Here is a 16,889-nt window from a genome sequence, read left to right as displayed (position 1 = left end):
CGTCCATGGTGAAAATGAGGTGTTGGGGGCCAGGGAATTGGAAGCCCTGGAGGAGGTGGAGGGCGTGGGTGGTGTCATAGATGTCGGTGGGGAGTTCCTGGACCAAAGGGGAGAAAATGGAGTCCAGATAGGTGGAGATGAGTTCGGTGGGGCAGGAACAGGCTGAGACGATGGGTCGGCCAGGGCAGGCAGGTTTGTGGATTTTGGGAAGGAGATAGAAACGGACCGTGCGGGGTTGGGGAACAATGAGGTTGGAGGCTGTGGGTGGGAGGTCCCCTGAGGTGATGAGTCATGGATGGTGTTGGATATGATGGTTTGGTGCTCAGGGATGGGGTCATGATCAAGGGGGCGGTAGGAGGTGGTGTCGGAGAGTTGGCGTTTGGCCTCGGCGATGTAGAGGTCAGTGCGCCATACTACCACTGCACTACCCTTGTCTGCCGGTTTGATGGTGAGGTTGGGGTTGGAGCAGAGGGCTGCCCGTTCTGCAGGGGAGAGGTTGGAGTGGGTGAGAGGGGTGGAGAGGTTGAGGCGGTTAGTGTCTCGACAGCAGTTGGAGATGAAGAGGTCGAGGGAAGGTAGGAGGCCTGGGGGTGGTGTCCAGGAGGAGGACTTGTGTTGGAGGCGGATGAAGGGATCAGTGGAGGGAGGGCTGGGCTCCCGGTGAACGAAGTAAGCGTGGAGGCGAAGGCGGCAGAAAAACCGCTCGATGTCCAAACGTGACTGGTATTCATTGATGTGTGGGTGCAGGGGTCAAAGGTGAGTCCCTTGCTTCGGACTGACCGTTCTTCCTCAGTCAGCGGGAGGTCTGCGGACAAAGCGAGAAGCGTTTTGGTGATACTCTCATCTAAAAGAGGAAGGTCACCGGACCCGCGACGTTAACTCCGATGTTGTTTTCACACACGCTGCCAGACCTGCGGAGCTTTACCAGCAACTTCTGTTCTTAATTAATTGAAAAGACGCTGTCTCGGAGAGAGAAAACTTAACACAAACCGAAAACACCGGTCCTGTCAGGAGTAACTCAAGTTAGTTCTGAAAAAGAATGGAGATGTGCGCACTGACCGCGGGCGAAAGAGGAACTCAGCAAGTAACTTTTAAAAAATCTGAAGAGCGGAGGGAAGCTGTCAGCCGGCCGCCGGCTGGATGTTCAGGACTTACCAACAATGGGTCTCTGGTTGAGGGCGAATGAGTGTAGCCCGGGCAAAACGCAACAGGCGAACAGGAGCAGTTCCAGCGCAGACGTCGCCATGGTGATCTTCCTGACTGGGAAGCCCGGAAGTAGCTGACACTCTGCAGGAGGCGGTCGATGCGAACAGGGGAAGTGAGTGGCTGTTCGCCTTGCCTCGCTGGCCGTAACAGAGCCGCTTTGTGGAGCCATGTTAAACCGGGGATCCCTGAACTTGTTTGGGGAGCCAGCTAGCTGCCTTGGCTAGTGGCGTCACAGGGGAAAGTATTGTCCCGCCTCAGCGTTATGAGCACAGGCAGAGGAGGCGCTTCCTAGATATGGTAGCCTAAACTAAGCAGCGCCGCCCGTGCAGCGAGGCCCCAGCATCATGTGAAGCGGGCTCGGGGGCCACAAGTGACCAGGTAAGAGCTGGCCTGGCTTCCACCGCAACTGCGGCTTCCTCCGGTTCAACAGCAACTGCATACGTCCAAATTGCAAACACTCCCCTACCCTCCTGCTTGTAGTTGAAGTGAAAGTTTGTCTTACTTTCATTTTCCTCTTCAGAACCATTCTGCCCTCGCACTCCAGACACATCGCCTTTTGAGCAACTGTGATGCTCGACCGGGCACACAGCCAACGGGGACTTAGGTTCGGGGCTTCACCTCTTTCACGCCCAGTGTAATTCAAATTCATTCTTCAGCACTTTTCCTCGTTTTGGGTTATCAGACCTGGAGATTAGCAGCAGTTTTCATTGTGTATTTCGTTGACGTCCATTCGTCACATCCCAGCCAATTGCGAATCCAGATGTAACTAATTAATTGTAATCCACAGACTATTTTTGTCTTGGACGCGGAATCTCAATGGTCATTTGCACAGTATATATTGTTTTCATCTCTCTGCCTTGGTAAAATGGTGAGAAGCAAAACGAGAGTGTGACTGCTACTTGATTTAGGTTTTTCTTTTGAGATTACTGAACAGCAGTGGACATTTCAGGAAAAGTATTTGCGAACTGCGTGTAGCTGCATCAACGATTGTATGTTGGGTTTTAAAATTGCAGTGCCTCCGGGTAAAATCACGAATATAGCGACAGTGTGACCAGGAATTTCACCGACATTCTGGTGAGAATCTGAGCAAGGGTGATAAAAGGTTGTGGATGATGCTGGCAGAAGTTCCCACTCTCATCTGCACCAGTTTATTTCCCGCCACCTTTTCAGTCCTCATGTCATCATTTTCGTAAATTTTCCACTTTTTGCAAAATGAATTTAAAATAAGTCTCCCTCACTCTGCCTTTATATTCAGCTTTTTTTGAAATGTAGTTTCAAAGGATACAAAACTGACATCATAGCTTAATCAACAGTCTACTTTTCTCACAATCAAATGATTCCAAGTCTTGTACTCTAAAACCCCACAATGTTGGTTGTGGGGGATTCAGCATGTGGCATCGACATTGAATGTCCAAGGGCAATTTCTCCTGTTGGAGATAGAAATCAACTCACTGTAACTTCTGCAAAATAAGCGGGGCGGGGGGGGCGCGGCGAGCACATGAATGCAAAAGATAAGGTTGAAGTATTTACAATGATCTGCGTCCAGATGTACCAAATAGATGATCCATCTTGGCCCCAAGTGGAGGTTCCCCAGCATCACAGAGGCTGGTTTTAAATCACTCCATTCACAATTCAACTCACTCCACGTTACATGAAGAAATGGCTGAAGGCATGGGATACTGCAAAGGCTATGGACCCTGACAATATTTGTGCTTGTGTTTCAGAACTTGCCACATCCCGAGCCCAGCTATTCCAGTAGATGCCATCTACCTGGGGATGTAGAAAATTATCCAGGTACGTCCTGTATACACACTAGCCAAATCTAAACTGGCCGTAAACTGCCCTGTCAGCCTACTTTGGATTGACAGTGATCAAAGGGGGCATCAACAGCAATATCAAGCAGCACCTGCTTTGTAGTAACTGGCTCGCTGATTATCAGTTTGGGTTCTGCCAGGCCCACGCAACTCCTGACCTTGTTACAGCTTTGGTTAAAATATGGACTAAAGAGTTGAATTCCACGTGAGGGAACAATGACATCAAGTTCACATTTGACCGTGTGACATTAGAGTTAATTGGAATCCAGGGAAACACTCATTGCTGCTTGAAGTGAGACCCAGCACAAAGCAAGATAGTTGTGGTTGTTGAAGGTCAGTCATCTTGGCTCCAGGACATCTCAGCAGGAACTCCTCAGGGTGATGTCATTGATCCAACCATCTTCAGCTGCTTAATCAATGATCTTCAATCATCAGGTCAGAAGTTGGGATGTTCGCCAATGATTGCACAAAATTCACAAGTCCTTAGATCCTGAAGCATATCCAAATGCAACACGACTGGACAATATCCAGACTTGGGCTGGCATGTAACAAATAACACTTGCACCATGCAAGTGCCAGCCCTGGCCATCTCCAACAAGCTAGAATCTAATCAGTGCTCCTTGACTGGCATTGAAATTCATTTACCACTTCTAATTTCTTTGAGAGGCAGAATGTCTTTTTCATTTGAAGGCAGCATTCCGTCAGCGGTGAATGACATTTCTGTTGGGCATTTTATTTTTGTGTTTTCTTTCTATTTTTATACTCTTAAAGATCATCGTAGTGTGAAACTAACCTCACATCCTGCTCAAACTTGTAGCAGAATGTTACACTGTGTGTACTGGAGCGTACGTGTCTTAATACACAGGGCCCTGTTCCATGAAGCCAAAAAGAACATGTACACACATTATGTATGTTTCAACTCAACAAAATAGATGATATTCATCATCTGGTTCATTTCTCATGGCAACATTTTGATCAATCAGAGTCAATCTGCCTGGTTTTAAAATGTAAACAAAGCTTCACTGTTAACCTTCATCATCACAAGCTGGTGCATTCTTCATGGTAATACATCTACCAATCAAAGTGCATATGCCAACAAATCAGAGCTCTCTTTCATACGGTATGATTTTTAAAAAAATTTGGTATTTCTTGCAAATTGTACTAATGAATGCAAGATAATAAACTTTGACAAAATGTATCTTCTTCCAGCAGTGCTAAATTTCTGTAGTACCAAAAAACTAGAAATGCACATCATAATACCACAGAGAACTGTGGATGCTGGAAATTTGAACCAAAGACATAAACTGCTCAGAAATTCAACGGGCCTGACAGTGTCTATGGAGAGAAAGCAAAGTAAATTTTTTGACTCCAGTTCTGAAAATGGATCGCTGGACTCAATGTCACATCTGCTTTCTCTACACAAATGCTGCAAAACCTGCTGAGTTTTTCCAACAATTTCTGTTTTTGTGATGAACATATTGTTTGGATAGAATTAGCAACCTTGCACATGGATAGGATACCCCAATTGAATGTTTTCCACTCAAAGATTTTTAGGAAGCTAGGACCAGTTTTACACAAGTCCCTTTCCTGTATCTTGAACAGTTTATTGGAGTCTGGGTTTGCTCAACTGGAAGGAGCTGAATATAGTCTGAAGAATTTAAAAGATGGTTGCAGCTATTGGCTAATTTGTTCTATGTCATGGAGGATGCTGAAGACAATCAAAAAGTGACCATTTGGAGAGAGGGGGAATATCAGGTACAGCCAGTGTAGTTCCAAAAATACAAGGCCCCATCTTATAATTTTGATTTTATATTTTGTCAAATCACCAAGTTAATAGATATCTATGGAGAGTTCTAAAATCTTCTCACTCAAAAAGGGCAATGTAAGTCTTTGGTATTCTCACCAATATTTTGCATTGGTCTGGAATTTGCTTGGAGTTCAATGTCTTTGCTGTGTCATGGGAGTGCATTGGCACAGTTGTTGTTCATTGTTTTTAATGAGTTGGATGTAGGTGTTGGGGAGATTGGGAAATTTGGTCAAATTATTGGAACAGCAAAGGCTACTTAAGGTAGATCAGTAAATGTTTGTTTTTGACAGAGCGACACTTGCAAATAATGGTCAACTTGACAAGACTATGCATGTGGGTTGGGTAAATACTGTATATTTGATCTTCAGGGAAAAGTAACGAAACTGGTGGTAACAGAAAAAAGATCTGGCTGTTTTCTGGCACAGACAGTGAAGTGAAAGCAAAAGCAAGAATATTGAGAGTACTAGTATGCATTTTTATTGGTCATTTTATTATTAGACAACACAGACTGAGGACAGAGAGAGCACTGTCCAATTGAACTCCCTCCCTTGGAAAAACTCAGCAGAACTGTTTGTTCAATTGGTCTTGAAATGTTAACTGTTTCTGTCTCCACAGATGTTGCCAGACCTTCTGAGTTTGTCCAGCATTTTCTGTGTTTGTTTCAGATTTCCAGCATCTGCAGTATTTTGCTTCTAATTTTTTCTTCATTCTTTCCTCGACATCCAAATATTTCCCCCTTGAAATACTTCTCACCATTGTGCTCATGATGCTGCTGTCATCATCTGTCCAGGCACATTACAGCAACCCTGTGTCAAAAAATAACAGTTTTATATAACCTGTATATTCACATATCTTTGATTTATTTCTGCCAATCACTTTATATGTGTCCACTGATTTCCTGATCTTTTTACCGTTGAAGATGGTTATTTATTCTTGCAAAACTACTGATTTTTGAACTCCTTAACAAATCACCTCTTAACCCGTCTGCACCAAGAGGATCAACTTCAGCTTTTCCACTCTGTTCACGTAACAAATCTCTCATCCCTTGTACTGCTGTTACCACACAGAGACAGACAGCCAAATCAAGTCAGCCTTCCTACCTCGATATTCACAACGCAGTAAAGTTAAAACATTTGAAGAACCTCAAAACTGATCCCAATATTTTCAATGCGGACCCATTGGTTTTTCAAAACCAATCTAAAACTGTGAATAATTAATTATAGACATTGGGGTTGTAGGTCAAACAAAAGACTTAAATATTTATTAATAATATAGTGACTTTATACATTATAATTCAATTGATATCTGATTTAAGTTCAGCACCAGTTACACAAAAGACAGACAAACCAAACACAGTTAAAGACTAAGTAAAAGATAATAACAAAACTGGTCAGATTACTTCAGTGGTTTTCAAAACACGTTGTTGCTTTGGCATATATGATTGTTTCTTGTTTGGTTTTTAAGATGATGTTGATCAGTGCCATGTTTCAACTCACTTTGAGGAAGTCAGTACTACTTAAAACTTTTAGTTTCTGTTCTCTGAATGTGTTACAGCTGATAATGGGAGGTTAGACAGGGAGCTTTCAAATTTTCATGCTGTAATATCAACAGCCAAACCTCTTTGCAAAAAATCCAGTTCAAATTCTTGCCCCTACCTCTGTTTTACCATCATGTTCCTTTGGACACTTGCTAGCACTAATTTCCAGGTAATGACCTCGTTAATAGCCACATGTCCAGTATCTGGTTAAACACAGTGCCGTCCCCAGTGTTGTGAAGAATCTGTAGAATCCTTTCGATCAAGAACCAATCTGCAATTAACTATTAGACCTAGTCTCTGTTCTTTTGTTTTTGGCTTCTCACTGTCGAAAGGACATTTTCAGCTCTTGGTTCATAGTTCCAAACCAAAACTGATAAAAGAAAAATTTTAAATTGTAAAAAATCAGCGAGGGTTCTAACACCACATTGTTAGATCTCTTCCTTACCATCTTATAGCCCTTGACATGTTTCTTAAAGTTTGGTGTCCAGACTAAGCATTATCCTGCAGCTCGGGCCTAACCAGGCCTTATGAAATTTAATAATTTCTTTCTTTTGTGTTCTATTCATCCATGAGTAGTCACAGATCCCACACGCTTTTATATCAGTTTTGTGAATTTTTGCTGTCATCTTGAGATTTATCTGCGGAATTCCTCGGATATCATTGTTTCTGTATCCCCATTAAAATCGTACGTCACCTCCCTTACGAAATTCTTTGCAACAGATGGTGAATATAACAAGGTTTAGAGGATTTGATGAGACTGTTTTGTGCTTGTCTGCTCACATTGTTTCAACTAAATAAATTGGGGAGGACCAGGAGTTAAAATCTGAAGTTGTATAAAGACAGAATTATGATGGATATTGAGGCAGTTCTTTTTCCAAAGAATAATTTTGAGAATAGGAGTTGGGAAATCATGTTGAGGTTGTACAGGACATTGGTGAGGTCTCTTCTGGAATACTGTGCCCAATTCTGGTCACCCTGTTAAAGGAAGGATATTAATAAGCTGGAGAGGATTCAGAAGAGATTTACAGGATGTTGCTGGATATGGAAGGTTTCAGTTCCTAAAGAAAAGCTGGATAGACTGGGTGTTTTTCACTGGAGCGTAGGAGGTCGAGAGGTGACCTTCCAAAAGATTATAAAAAGATAAGGGGTGAGAGGAGAGAAATTTTAAGAAAGACATGAGGGGCAAAGATTTTACACAGAGGGTAGTTCATGTGTGGAATGAATGTCTGGAGGAAGGGCTGGATGTGGGTACAATTAGAACATTTAAAATACACTTGGATAAGTACAAGAATAGAAAAGGTTTGGAGGGATATGAGCAAGAGCAGGCAGGTGAACTAGTTGAGATTGGGATTATGTTCAGCCTGGACTGATTGGATTGAAGGGTCTGTTTTTCTATGTTGTATGACTCTGTAACTCCTTTTGGCTTTGTTGAATCTTTCCGGCTGGGACAGCTTTTACTTCCTACCAAGTCACTGTGTAATACTAATTTGAGTAATGTGGTCTCCCAGATTACTTGTGATAACTTGGAGGTGAAGGGGACAGAAGAAAGGAGGAAATTTCCCCAAAATTAACTTGTGTTTTCCATTGCTTTTTCCAAGCATTTCTCTGGGTTTTAATGGCGTGGAGGATGCACTGCTGTTGTTTGGGGCAGGCTAGACAGACCACTGTTCATATATCTGCTGTATAACTGGTGATGCTGCTTGTTAGGTTTTGCCTCCTGTTTCCTTGATCTTCAGCACAACATTTATTGTTTATTTTATTCGTGGTTCCCTTGACAGGTCTCTTTACTTTTCTGTCTTATTCATTGATATTCTGTCCTCGACTTGCTTTCACCACGCTACATTCTCCTGGTTTTTGAATCAACTTTCACATACCAAACCTAGCCCATCTTGTCCCTTGCCCAGAATTTACAATTGTGGAGCTCCAAACCACCCGAGGTACTTCAGTCCTATCCAAGTTCCAAGTGTCAAATCTTTCCACAATATTACGGGTTGCTGTGGTTTAAAAGTCCAGTATCAGTCTGGACGAAACAATTGTGGAGCTCCAAACCACCCGAGGTACTTCAGTCCTATCCAAGTTCCAAGTGTCAAATCTTGCTGTTTTCTCATGACAACTGATATCTTTCTGAAATTTTACGTTAAAACCCCACATTGCAATTATAGAGACCTAGTGTTTAATTAAAAACTAGCAGTCCAGAGCAATCCACTCTACTGCGTGTCCAAAAATTGCATAAGCCAAACGTGGTGTCAAGCAGTTAATTTTTAATGTATGGCTGTGTGCCAACTATTTCTGATGATGTATGCCTGGCGGGTAAGGTTCTAAACTTTCTGTGCAAGCACTAAACATAACCCCATCAGTGTCCCACATTTATTAACTGCTACCAATTATCAACTTCCATGAGATTGCTTGAAGCAGTTATAAGATAGGAAAGGAAGCTGTGTGTGTTACAAACTAGTGAAGAGGATGAATTATTGTATGACTTACAAGGCCTCTCAATGGGGATTCAGCCTCTGAAAGATGTACAAATCTGGTTCATGCTGTAAATTCCACGTTCTCTGAAAATCTGTTCTCTGCTTCTTGTTTATAGGATGCCAGCACTATTCGGGCTTTTCAGTGTGTGCCTCCTGGTGATAACGGGAAGTTTGTACCACCCCCGCCTCCTGAGTGATGAAGTTGAGAGTGAAGAGGTTCAGTCAAGGATGAAGGAGCAGGAGAGCAAGTATAAGCTGGAGATGGAGCGACTCCAGAAAGAAGTGGATGAAAAGAATGATCCTGAGCAGGAAATGAAGGTCAACACATTGGTAAAAACAGAAAACTCAACACAGATTGATTGGAACACCTGGAACATTCTCTTGATGGTTACAATTCTGTTCTTGGAACTATGGAGACAGGACACATGTCCACATACACCACAAGACTATAACAGTGAGGAAGAGGAAGAAGGAGAGAAGGAAAATGAATTTCCTCAGAGAATTTACAACAACATTTTGAATATTCCTGACAAATGTGTTTTGGATCAGTTTTACAACACATGTATTCAGAACGTGAGCCAAGAGCCAATGCAGACGTGCGAATTTGTAGAGAGCTTTGTAGACAACCTGTTGGAAGCCTGTAGGAATATTTGCCAATGGGATTCTGAGCTGATCCTCGAAGATTGTGTTGGCATCGGTAGTCAGTTTGAGAAATGGGGCTGCAAGACACCCACGGTGTATGACATTTTGGTTCCAATTTTTCTTCAGGATGGATATTGCTTTAAACCCGAGATTTGTTGCTGTGACCTTCCACCTGATAAGCAAAGTTATGGCCGGATTGTTATGGTAACACCTGGAAGTACTGACTTGGGTTGCCTGTGTAAAAGTACTGAACTCGAGGGTGATGTTCTTTGTCTTATTCACAGTAAAAGGTTTGAAGCTGATGTTCGTGCAAATTGCCTGGCTTCTATCGTGTGTTCCGAATGGTATCTAGACTACAAGAAAGTTCTAAAATGGTTCAGGGTTGCACTAGCAAAATCCTGGAACAAAGTTTGTCATAAGTATGACTTTGATCTTTCTTTCCACAATATTACGGGTTGCTGTGGTTTAAAAGTCCAGTATCAGTCTGGACGAAACATCTATATTAAAGCCTTCCCTGCTGTGCGGCTGAAGGATTCAGATGTCTATCTTGTATCGCGCTTTCCTGATTATACCAAGAATACAGTGCCATCCACTACCTACTGGCACATATCCTGTGCTGTCTGCGAGTACAGATTTCTGAAAATCATGGCAAAAAGCGTTCCCAAAAACAGTTGTCACCTCAAATGCCTTCAAATATTGATCTTTCTAACTGAAAAGCTGCGCAGCTCTCCAGACCAGCGGAACATTCTTGGGTCCTACTTTTTTAAGACTGTCCTTATGCATCTGTTGTTAAGTCAGCCATATTCAAACTGGCATGAGTGTCACCTGGAACATCGGCTCAGAGACATTTTGAAGTATCTTGGAAAATGCTTGGATGAGAAACGGCTCTATCGATTTATGATTGGAAACCAAACATTTCCTAAGCAAATGGGAATTCCAGAAATGCTTCTATATGCAGAGCCTATAAACCTCTTCCGGTCCTTTGTAACACAGCGTGACTCTTACGGTCAGGCACTTATGGAATATCAGAAAATATTAAGGGACATGGGTCCATTAATGATGGAAAGCATTAAAGATAATACAGTCAGCTGACTGAAAACAGAGCCTTTGCTCCTAGGTTGGGAGCAGAATTATTTAACAGATATGTAATATTTACATTTCCACTCAGAGTACATTTAATAGATGTTATTTACATGGCACTCATTTCTCTTCTTTAATACATGGACACATTTCTGATGCCATTTTATTGTTAAATGTTCTCCCCAAGTCAAAATAGTTGTGTGTTTTTACTGGCAGATATTTCAACTCTCCACTTTGGTTTCCATTCCTGATAATGCACTCAGAATGTCAATATGGACATCCTGATATTGCAAATTTGTTGCAAGTAGCTGTACACTGAGGATGTTCACATGTGACAATGGACAACTGAACTGGCCTCAACATTCTGAATGGGATGAGTAGGCAGTGGCCAATCCAGTCATTACAAAAGGATTTGGGAAGGTGTAAATTCAGTGAGAAGTCAGGCCCACTGTATTCTGTTACAGTGGTGAGGGGTAGATATTTTCAAAATTTAAACCAAACCAACAATTGAGCAAAATTAACAGTCCAAACTTGTTCTGTGGCCAGATTGAAATAATAATGCAGTGATTAAGAGTTTATTGTGTATGTGCTCTCAAATCCTCATATTAGTATCATTAATCAAGTCCTTTATTTGATGCTGGGCTCTTATCACACACCTCAAAATCATCACTGTAAAGAAATGAACAAAAAAAATCATGTTATTCCCTCTGGCCAAGTCTTAAGGATGTTGTTGATAATTGCAGAGTTTGACCGCTTGTTTTTCCTCATTGAATTTCACAGTTCTGCACTTGTTTTTTTGTTGTGAGCCTAATGGTACATTTTTAAACAAAACCGATATTTGTGCAAGGGCATAACAAGGATTTTAAAAGGATCTTTTCAACTATTGTTCCATCTTTTTTTAAACATGAGAGTTCAATGGATGTGTGCCCTGTGGGATGTTGATGAGCTGAGACCTCAGATCTGCAGTGCAATTCCTTATTTGAAGAAATGGTGGTGGACTGGCTTTAACTGGAAGCCCGAGTCCAGCTTTTGGTTGAACAATACTATGTACTCGGGTAAGCTCTGCTGAACCTCCAATTCCTGGAAGAAATATTCAAATAGTTGTAACTATGATCACTAATTTTGTCATCTCCAGCATGTTGCCATCTTTATTGTTCCCTGACGCTGTTTCTTCTGCTTTTGCTCTTCGAACTCCCATACTTGTTTCCCCTATGCATTTAAATGAAAATTCACCTTAATCTCAGAAAACTTTAAAAATGTGCATTTTTAAAAAAATCTTTCTATTCCTTTTATACGTTAGCAATGTTTAAGAAATAATGAATTAATCAACAACATCATTGTTACTCTTTTCAACTTGGCCTTGGACATTTATCCATGGTCATTTTTAAAAATGCAGCGTTCCACCCTAATGTGTATAATAGGGTGCTTTTGAGTCATCTGTACGCTGTATTTTACAATGAATAAACCTGTTGTAGCTTCGAACAGAGTTCACAATTCCTTCTAAGCACACAATTTGGAATGTATCAGTTCCCACAGTCTCAGCAATCTATAGTCATAGGATTGAAGCAATTAATCTGGAGTCAGTTATGTTTTCTGAATAATAATCAGTCATCTGTTACTCATTGCAGGTGTGGTTGACATATGGAATAAATGCATTTTATTACGTTTGATAATCAGACAGGTTTGAGTATAAGTAGCCATGTGTTTGAATGTATCCCTGCCAAAGTTAGGATAAAAAAGTATATACACCAAACTTTGCCTGCATACCTATTTCCTTGTTGATCATTGACAAGACTTGCATTTGTGAATTTTTCTCAACCAACTCCATGACACATCTAAAAATAGAAGGAAGTAGCTTCACCACATACTGCTGGCAGCCTAATATGTATATCTGCGTTCTGGTACATCATGTTCACATAGATGATTACACAGTAATACAGCACAGAAACAGCATCTTAAGTGTAACTTGTCCATACTGACCAAGTTTCCTAAACTGAACTAGTTCTACTTGCCTACGTTTGGCCCATGTCTCTCTAAACCACTTCTGAGGAAGTGAACCTGATATGTTAACTCTGATTTCTCTCCACAGATGCTAACAGACCTGCTGAACTTTTTCCAGTGGTTTCTGTTTTAGTTTGATTTCCAGCAGCTGCAGTTCGTTTGGTTTTTATTCTATTTCAACCTTGGCTATTCGCACACCTGGCCAGGCCATTTTAAAATGTTGTAAATGTACTTGCCTCTAGTTAAGGACCCCAAATGATTGTCTACTTATTCAGATGATATTCAAATATTTTAGAGACCAGTTAGAAATGTCCCGAGAGCTATTTAAGATTTTCAAAACATGTATCATAAGTCTTATCAAAGGTGTGGTTTTAAAAAGGTCAAAAAATTACGATAGTAACAAAGTAATGTCTTGATTTGTATAAAGTATGGAGAGCTGAACACACACTCCAAGTGTTGTACGTAAATTGCTGCACAAAAGGCAAAACAGGAGGTGAATTTTGTATTTTAGTTACATTGGAAGTAAATTCAAATAAATTGAATGGACTCAGCAGAGTTTCATTTCAGCATTTAGACATTTTGACCTTAAAGGGACATATCTGCACCTAACCAGCAACTGTCAATTGTTTGGTATTTAACTTAAGTTGGGTAATAGCTGGCACAAAATGAAGATGATGGTGCTTGTTGGAGGCCTAACATCATGGCTGCAACACCTCTGCAGGAATTTCTGAGGGTAGGTATTTTTCTTGACCTTGCTCAGACAAGTTATGACGCACATCTGGAGCAGATGGCTTGAACTTCTTGGCTCAGAGGAAGGGATATTATCGCTGCAGCACAATAACTAATTTCTCAGGGTAGTGTTCATGTTCCAACCATCTTCATCTGCTTCATCAATGAACCTCCTTCCATCATAAGCTTCGATGTAGGGATGTTCCATGGATGGTTGCATAACTTTAAGCACCAATCGCCAGAACTCTCATACTGAAGCAGTCCATGTCCAAATGCAGCAAGAGCAAGACAAGTGACAAGTCCGTCATATCACCCAAGCAATGCCCATCTCCAAACAGAATCTAGCCCTCACTCTAACATTGAATGCGTACGATATGTTAGGTTTTATTGGTAGAGGGATTGAGTTTCGGAGCCATGAGGTCATGTTGCAGCTCTACAAAACTCTGGTGCGGCCGCACTTGGAGTATTGCGTCCAGTTATGGTCGCCGCCTAATAGGAAGGATGTGGAAGCATTGGAAAGGTGGAAAGGGTGCAAAAGAGATTTACCAGGATGCTGCCTGGTATGGAGGGAAGGTCTTATGAGGAAAGGCTGAGGGACTTGAGGCTGTTTTTGTCAGAGAGAAGAAGGTTAAGAGGCGACTTAATGGAGACATACAAGATGATCAGAAGATTAGATAGGGTGGACAGTGAGAGCCTTTTTCCTTGGATGGTAATGGCTAGCAAGAGGGGGCATAGCTTTAAATTGAGGCGTGACAGATATAGGACAGATGTCAGAGGTCGGTTCTTTACTCAGAGAATAGTAAGCGCATGGTATGCCCTACCTGCAGCAGTAGTAGACTCGCCAACTTTAAGGGCATTTAAATGGTCATTGGATAAAGATATGGATGATAATGGAATAGTACAGGTTAAAAGGGCTTCAGATTGGTTTCACAGGTCGGCAAAACATCAAGGGCCGAAGGGCCTGTATTGCACTGTTATGTTCTTATCATCACCCCATCCCCACGATCAAAATCGTGAGTTTCTCAGTGACCAAAAAGCAAACGGGACTAATTGTCGTCAGCAATACCTGCCAAGCATCAGCCATTGGATCAAGTAATAGGAAACATAGGCAGTCTTTCTCGTGACAAACACCAACTGTTGAAAGGCAGGATTTAAACTGTCACACTGTGAGTACTCCTCATGAAACAAAGTTCAGGTCAAGCAGGGGGCAATGTGTAGCCAACAAATACAAAGAGACAAACAATGCTGCATGTAAGTAACAAGTGTTTCTTCAAAGTGGCAGATGAATTACCTCGAGCTCAGAAAATGAGACTATTGCTCAGTTTTTGGGATTTGCACTTGCTATGTAAGTAAAAGATCTATCCTGTCACATAAATGAAGAAATACTTGTCGGAGCTAATGGACTCTCATGCAATTTTACTCAGCAAAATTTGAAGATGTCATGTTTTTTAACAGTTATGTGTATATGTAAATATTTTTCAATCCATTATATCACTTGTATTTGAGGAACAAGTATTTTTTAAAACGCTTCTTTATTCTGCTTTTTCCACAACATTCAAGGGAGCTCCTATGTCTGCAATTATCAGGTCATATTCAACGTTCATGTATTTCAATGCTTTCTGTTCTTTGCTTTGCTCCTCAAGACTACAAGTAGCATCTGATTTTTGTTTCTTCGCAAATGCAAACTGAAAGTGACATGCAAAACTGTCACCCTTCCACATTGTGCCTGTCCACCCTTCTGACAATTTCTGTTTGAATATGCATTTGCTTGTTGTGAGACTCAGTGCCTTTTCTGAAATAATAAAAATAGATGATGCCGACTGGTATTGTCACTAGACTATTAATCCAGAGTCACAGGTAATGTCTTGAGAACAAGGGTTCGAATCCCATCATGACAGAGGGTAGAACTCATTCAATTAAAAAAACCTCTGTAATTAAGGGTGTAATGATGACCATGAAAACATTGATTGTCAGGAAAAAAAGCCCAGCTCATTGCCCTTCAGAGATGGAAATCTGCCATCCTTACTTGTTCTGGCCAGTATCTACAAAGATATGGTTGACAAATAACTGCCCTCTGGGCACTTAGGCATGGGAAATCAATGCTTGCCAAGCCAGGGATGCCCACATCCTTGAATAAAAAAAAACATCAAGTTGCCTCAGTGTCAACAAATAAAAAACGAGTTTTTTAATGGACAAGACTGACAAAGACCTTAATCAAACCTAAATAATACTTCCACTGTTTACCACAGATGCTGTGGGATATTGCCTGTGGCATTTCTCGCAATAGGCACAGGTCCGAGAGGAGCATGGTTCCTCAGTCTCATACGCAGCCTTGACACCAAACTGCATTTTCACAAATCACCACCAGAGAATGCTAGTGTAAAACAAACAGAATGCTGCAGTGTGCAAACTGCTAATTTTTAACTCGTGTTAACATCAAAGACCAGAAATTAACTTGTGGATACAGTCAATTCAGAATAATTCACAGAAAGCAGCACTCACTGTGGACTGACAATAGTTACTTTTCTACACTTTGACACTTTTCTACATGTAAAACACTACAGATACAAGGATCATGTCATAGTGATAACAATTTTAAAAAATGCTTTTTGATAACTGCATAAGCTATTTTTGAAACTTAGCAGTGAAATGTGTTCAGCCCTCTGCTAATTTCAACTTGAAGCTGTTTGTGAGGACTTGAGAATGATGTCCCAAGGGAATGTTTCCAAGATTTTGGAGCAGAGCGGAAGAAGTGTTTTTTTTGTTTGCTTTTGCAGTTCACAGAATGTAAAGTCTTTTAACAGGGTAAATTGAAGCCCTGGATTGGGGGCCCAGCATAAAGCAAAGAGTGCCATCACAGTAAAATTGTAAATTCATTTGTTGGTAATAGCTGCTGCTTTGACTATCAATTGGAAATTATTTTCAGATTAAAGGTAAACGAGGAAATATTTTACAGAATAAAATCAATGAGACCAGTAGCAAAGTTGTAGAAGAACAAACTGTCAACTAACTGAATAAAATAGAAATGCAGACTCAGCTGATGTGTTGTACCTGCATGATGTGGGAGCTGATGGACCTCATTGTGAATCATCATGACCACATCTGTGACAAATGTTGGTTGCTTTAGAAACTCTGGCTCAGGAGTGATGAGCTGGAGTCTCAGCTGCAAACACTGTAACGTGGTGGGGGGAGGAGTTATTAAAAACCTAGGGTCAGGAGGCACTCACTCACTCAGATTAATAACCTTGAATTTCGTCAGTGGTCTGGAATAGAAGGATGTGAGTGAGGCAAGTGGAGGGATCGAGGAGATAGTGCTGCAGGACCCTTGGCCTCTTGCTCTTTGTGTTCACAAGAGTGGGGGTCTGGGGAAGATCAGCAAACTGACCGTAGAGCCATGGTATATGAGAGAGCGGAGAAAAAAGAAATGTAGTTGTAATTAATAAAATTTAGGCAGGGAATAAACACTGTTCTCTGTGATAACAAGGTGTAGAGCTGGATGAACACAGCAGACCCTTTTGGGTCTAGCCCGAAACGTCAGCCTTCCTGCTCCTCTGATGTTGCTTGGCCTGCTCTGTTCATCCAACTCTACACCTTGTTATCTC

The 16,889-nt window shown here is 41.4% G+C and overlaps 2 protein-coding genes across 5 annotated transcripts in view; one reads left to right on the top strand and one right to left on the bottom strand.

Moving 5' to 3' along the window:
* Nucleotides 1–16,889, bottom strand: part of LOC125447927 (gamma-glutamyl hydrolase-like) — a 39,214-nt gene that overhangs the window by 17,509 nt on the left and 4,816 nt on the right. The window contains exon 1 of one of the 3 annotated variants that reach the window (XM_048522728.2): nt 1,156–1,559. The exons of 1 other annotated variant lie outside the window; for it this stretch is intronic. In XM_048522728.2, coding sequence (XP_048378685.1) covers nt 1,156–1,375 — 220 coding nt within the window. In that variant the 5' untranslated portion in view covers nt 1,376–1,559. Of the gene's footprint in view, nt 1–1,155; nt 1,560–16,889 lie in introns of those variants that run through there. One more of the 3 variants, XM_048522727.2, reaches the window with a different exon arrangement.
* On the top strand, nt 1,276–12,039 carry LOC125447926 (inositol 1,4,5-trisphosphate receptor-interacting protein-like). 2 transcript variants are annotated; one of them, XM_048522724.2, is made up of 3 exons: nt 1,276–1,584; nt 2,931–3,000; nt 8,952–12,039. In XM_048522724.2, the coding sequence occupies exons 2-3, from the start codon at nt 2,966–2,968 to the stop codon at nt 10,567–10,569; spliced, it is 1,653 nt and encodes a 550-aa protein (XP_048378681.1). In that variant the 5' UTR covers nt 1,276–1,584; nt 2,931–2,965; the 3' UTR covers nt 10,570–12,039. The 2 variants fall into 2 exon arrangements, with proteins under 2 accessions (XP_048378681.1, XP_048378683.1); XM_048522726.2 differs by lacking the exon at nt 2,931–3,000.

The sequence above is a fragment of the Stegostoma tigrinum genome, chromosome 40 (genome assembly GCF_030684315.1).
Source record: "Stegostoma tigrinum isolate sSteTig4 chromosome 40, sSteTig4.hap1, whole genome shotgun sequence".
Taxonomy (NCBI): Eukaryota; Metazoa; Chordata; class Chondrichthyes; order Orectolobiformes; family Stegostomatidae; genus Stegostoma; species Stegostoma tigrinum.
Note: the sequence above shows the minus strand (reverse complement) of the source record. Positions and strands in the feature narration are given on the sequence as shown.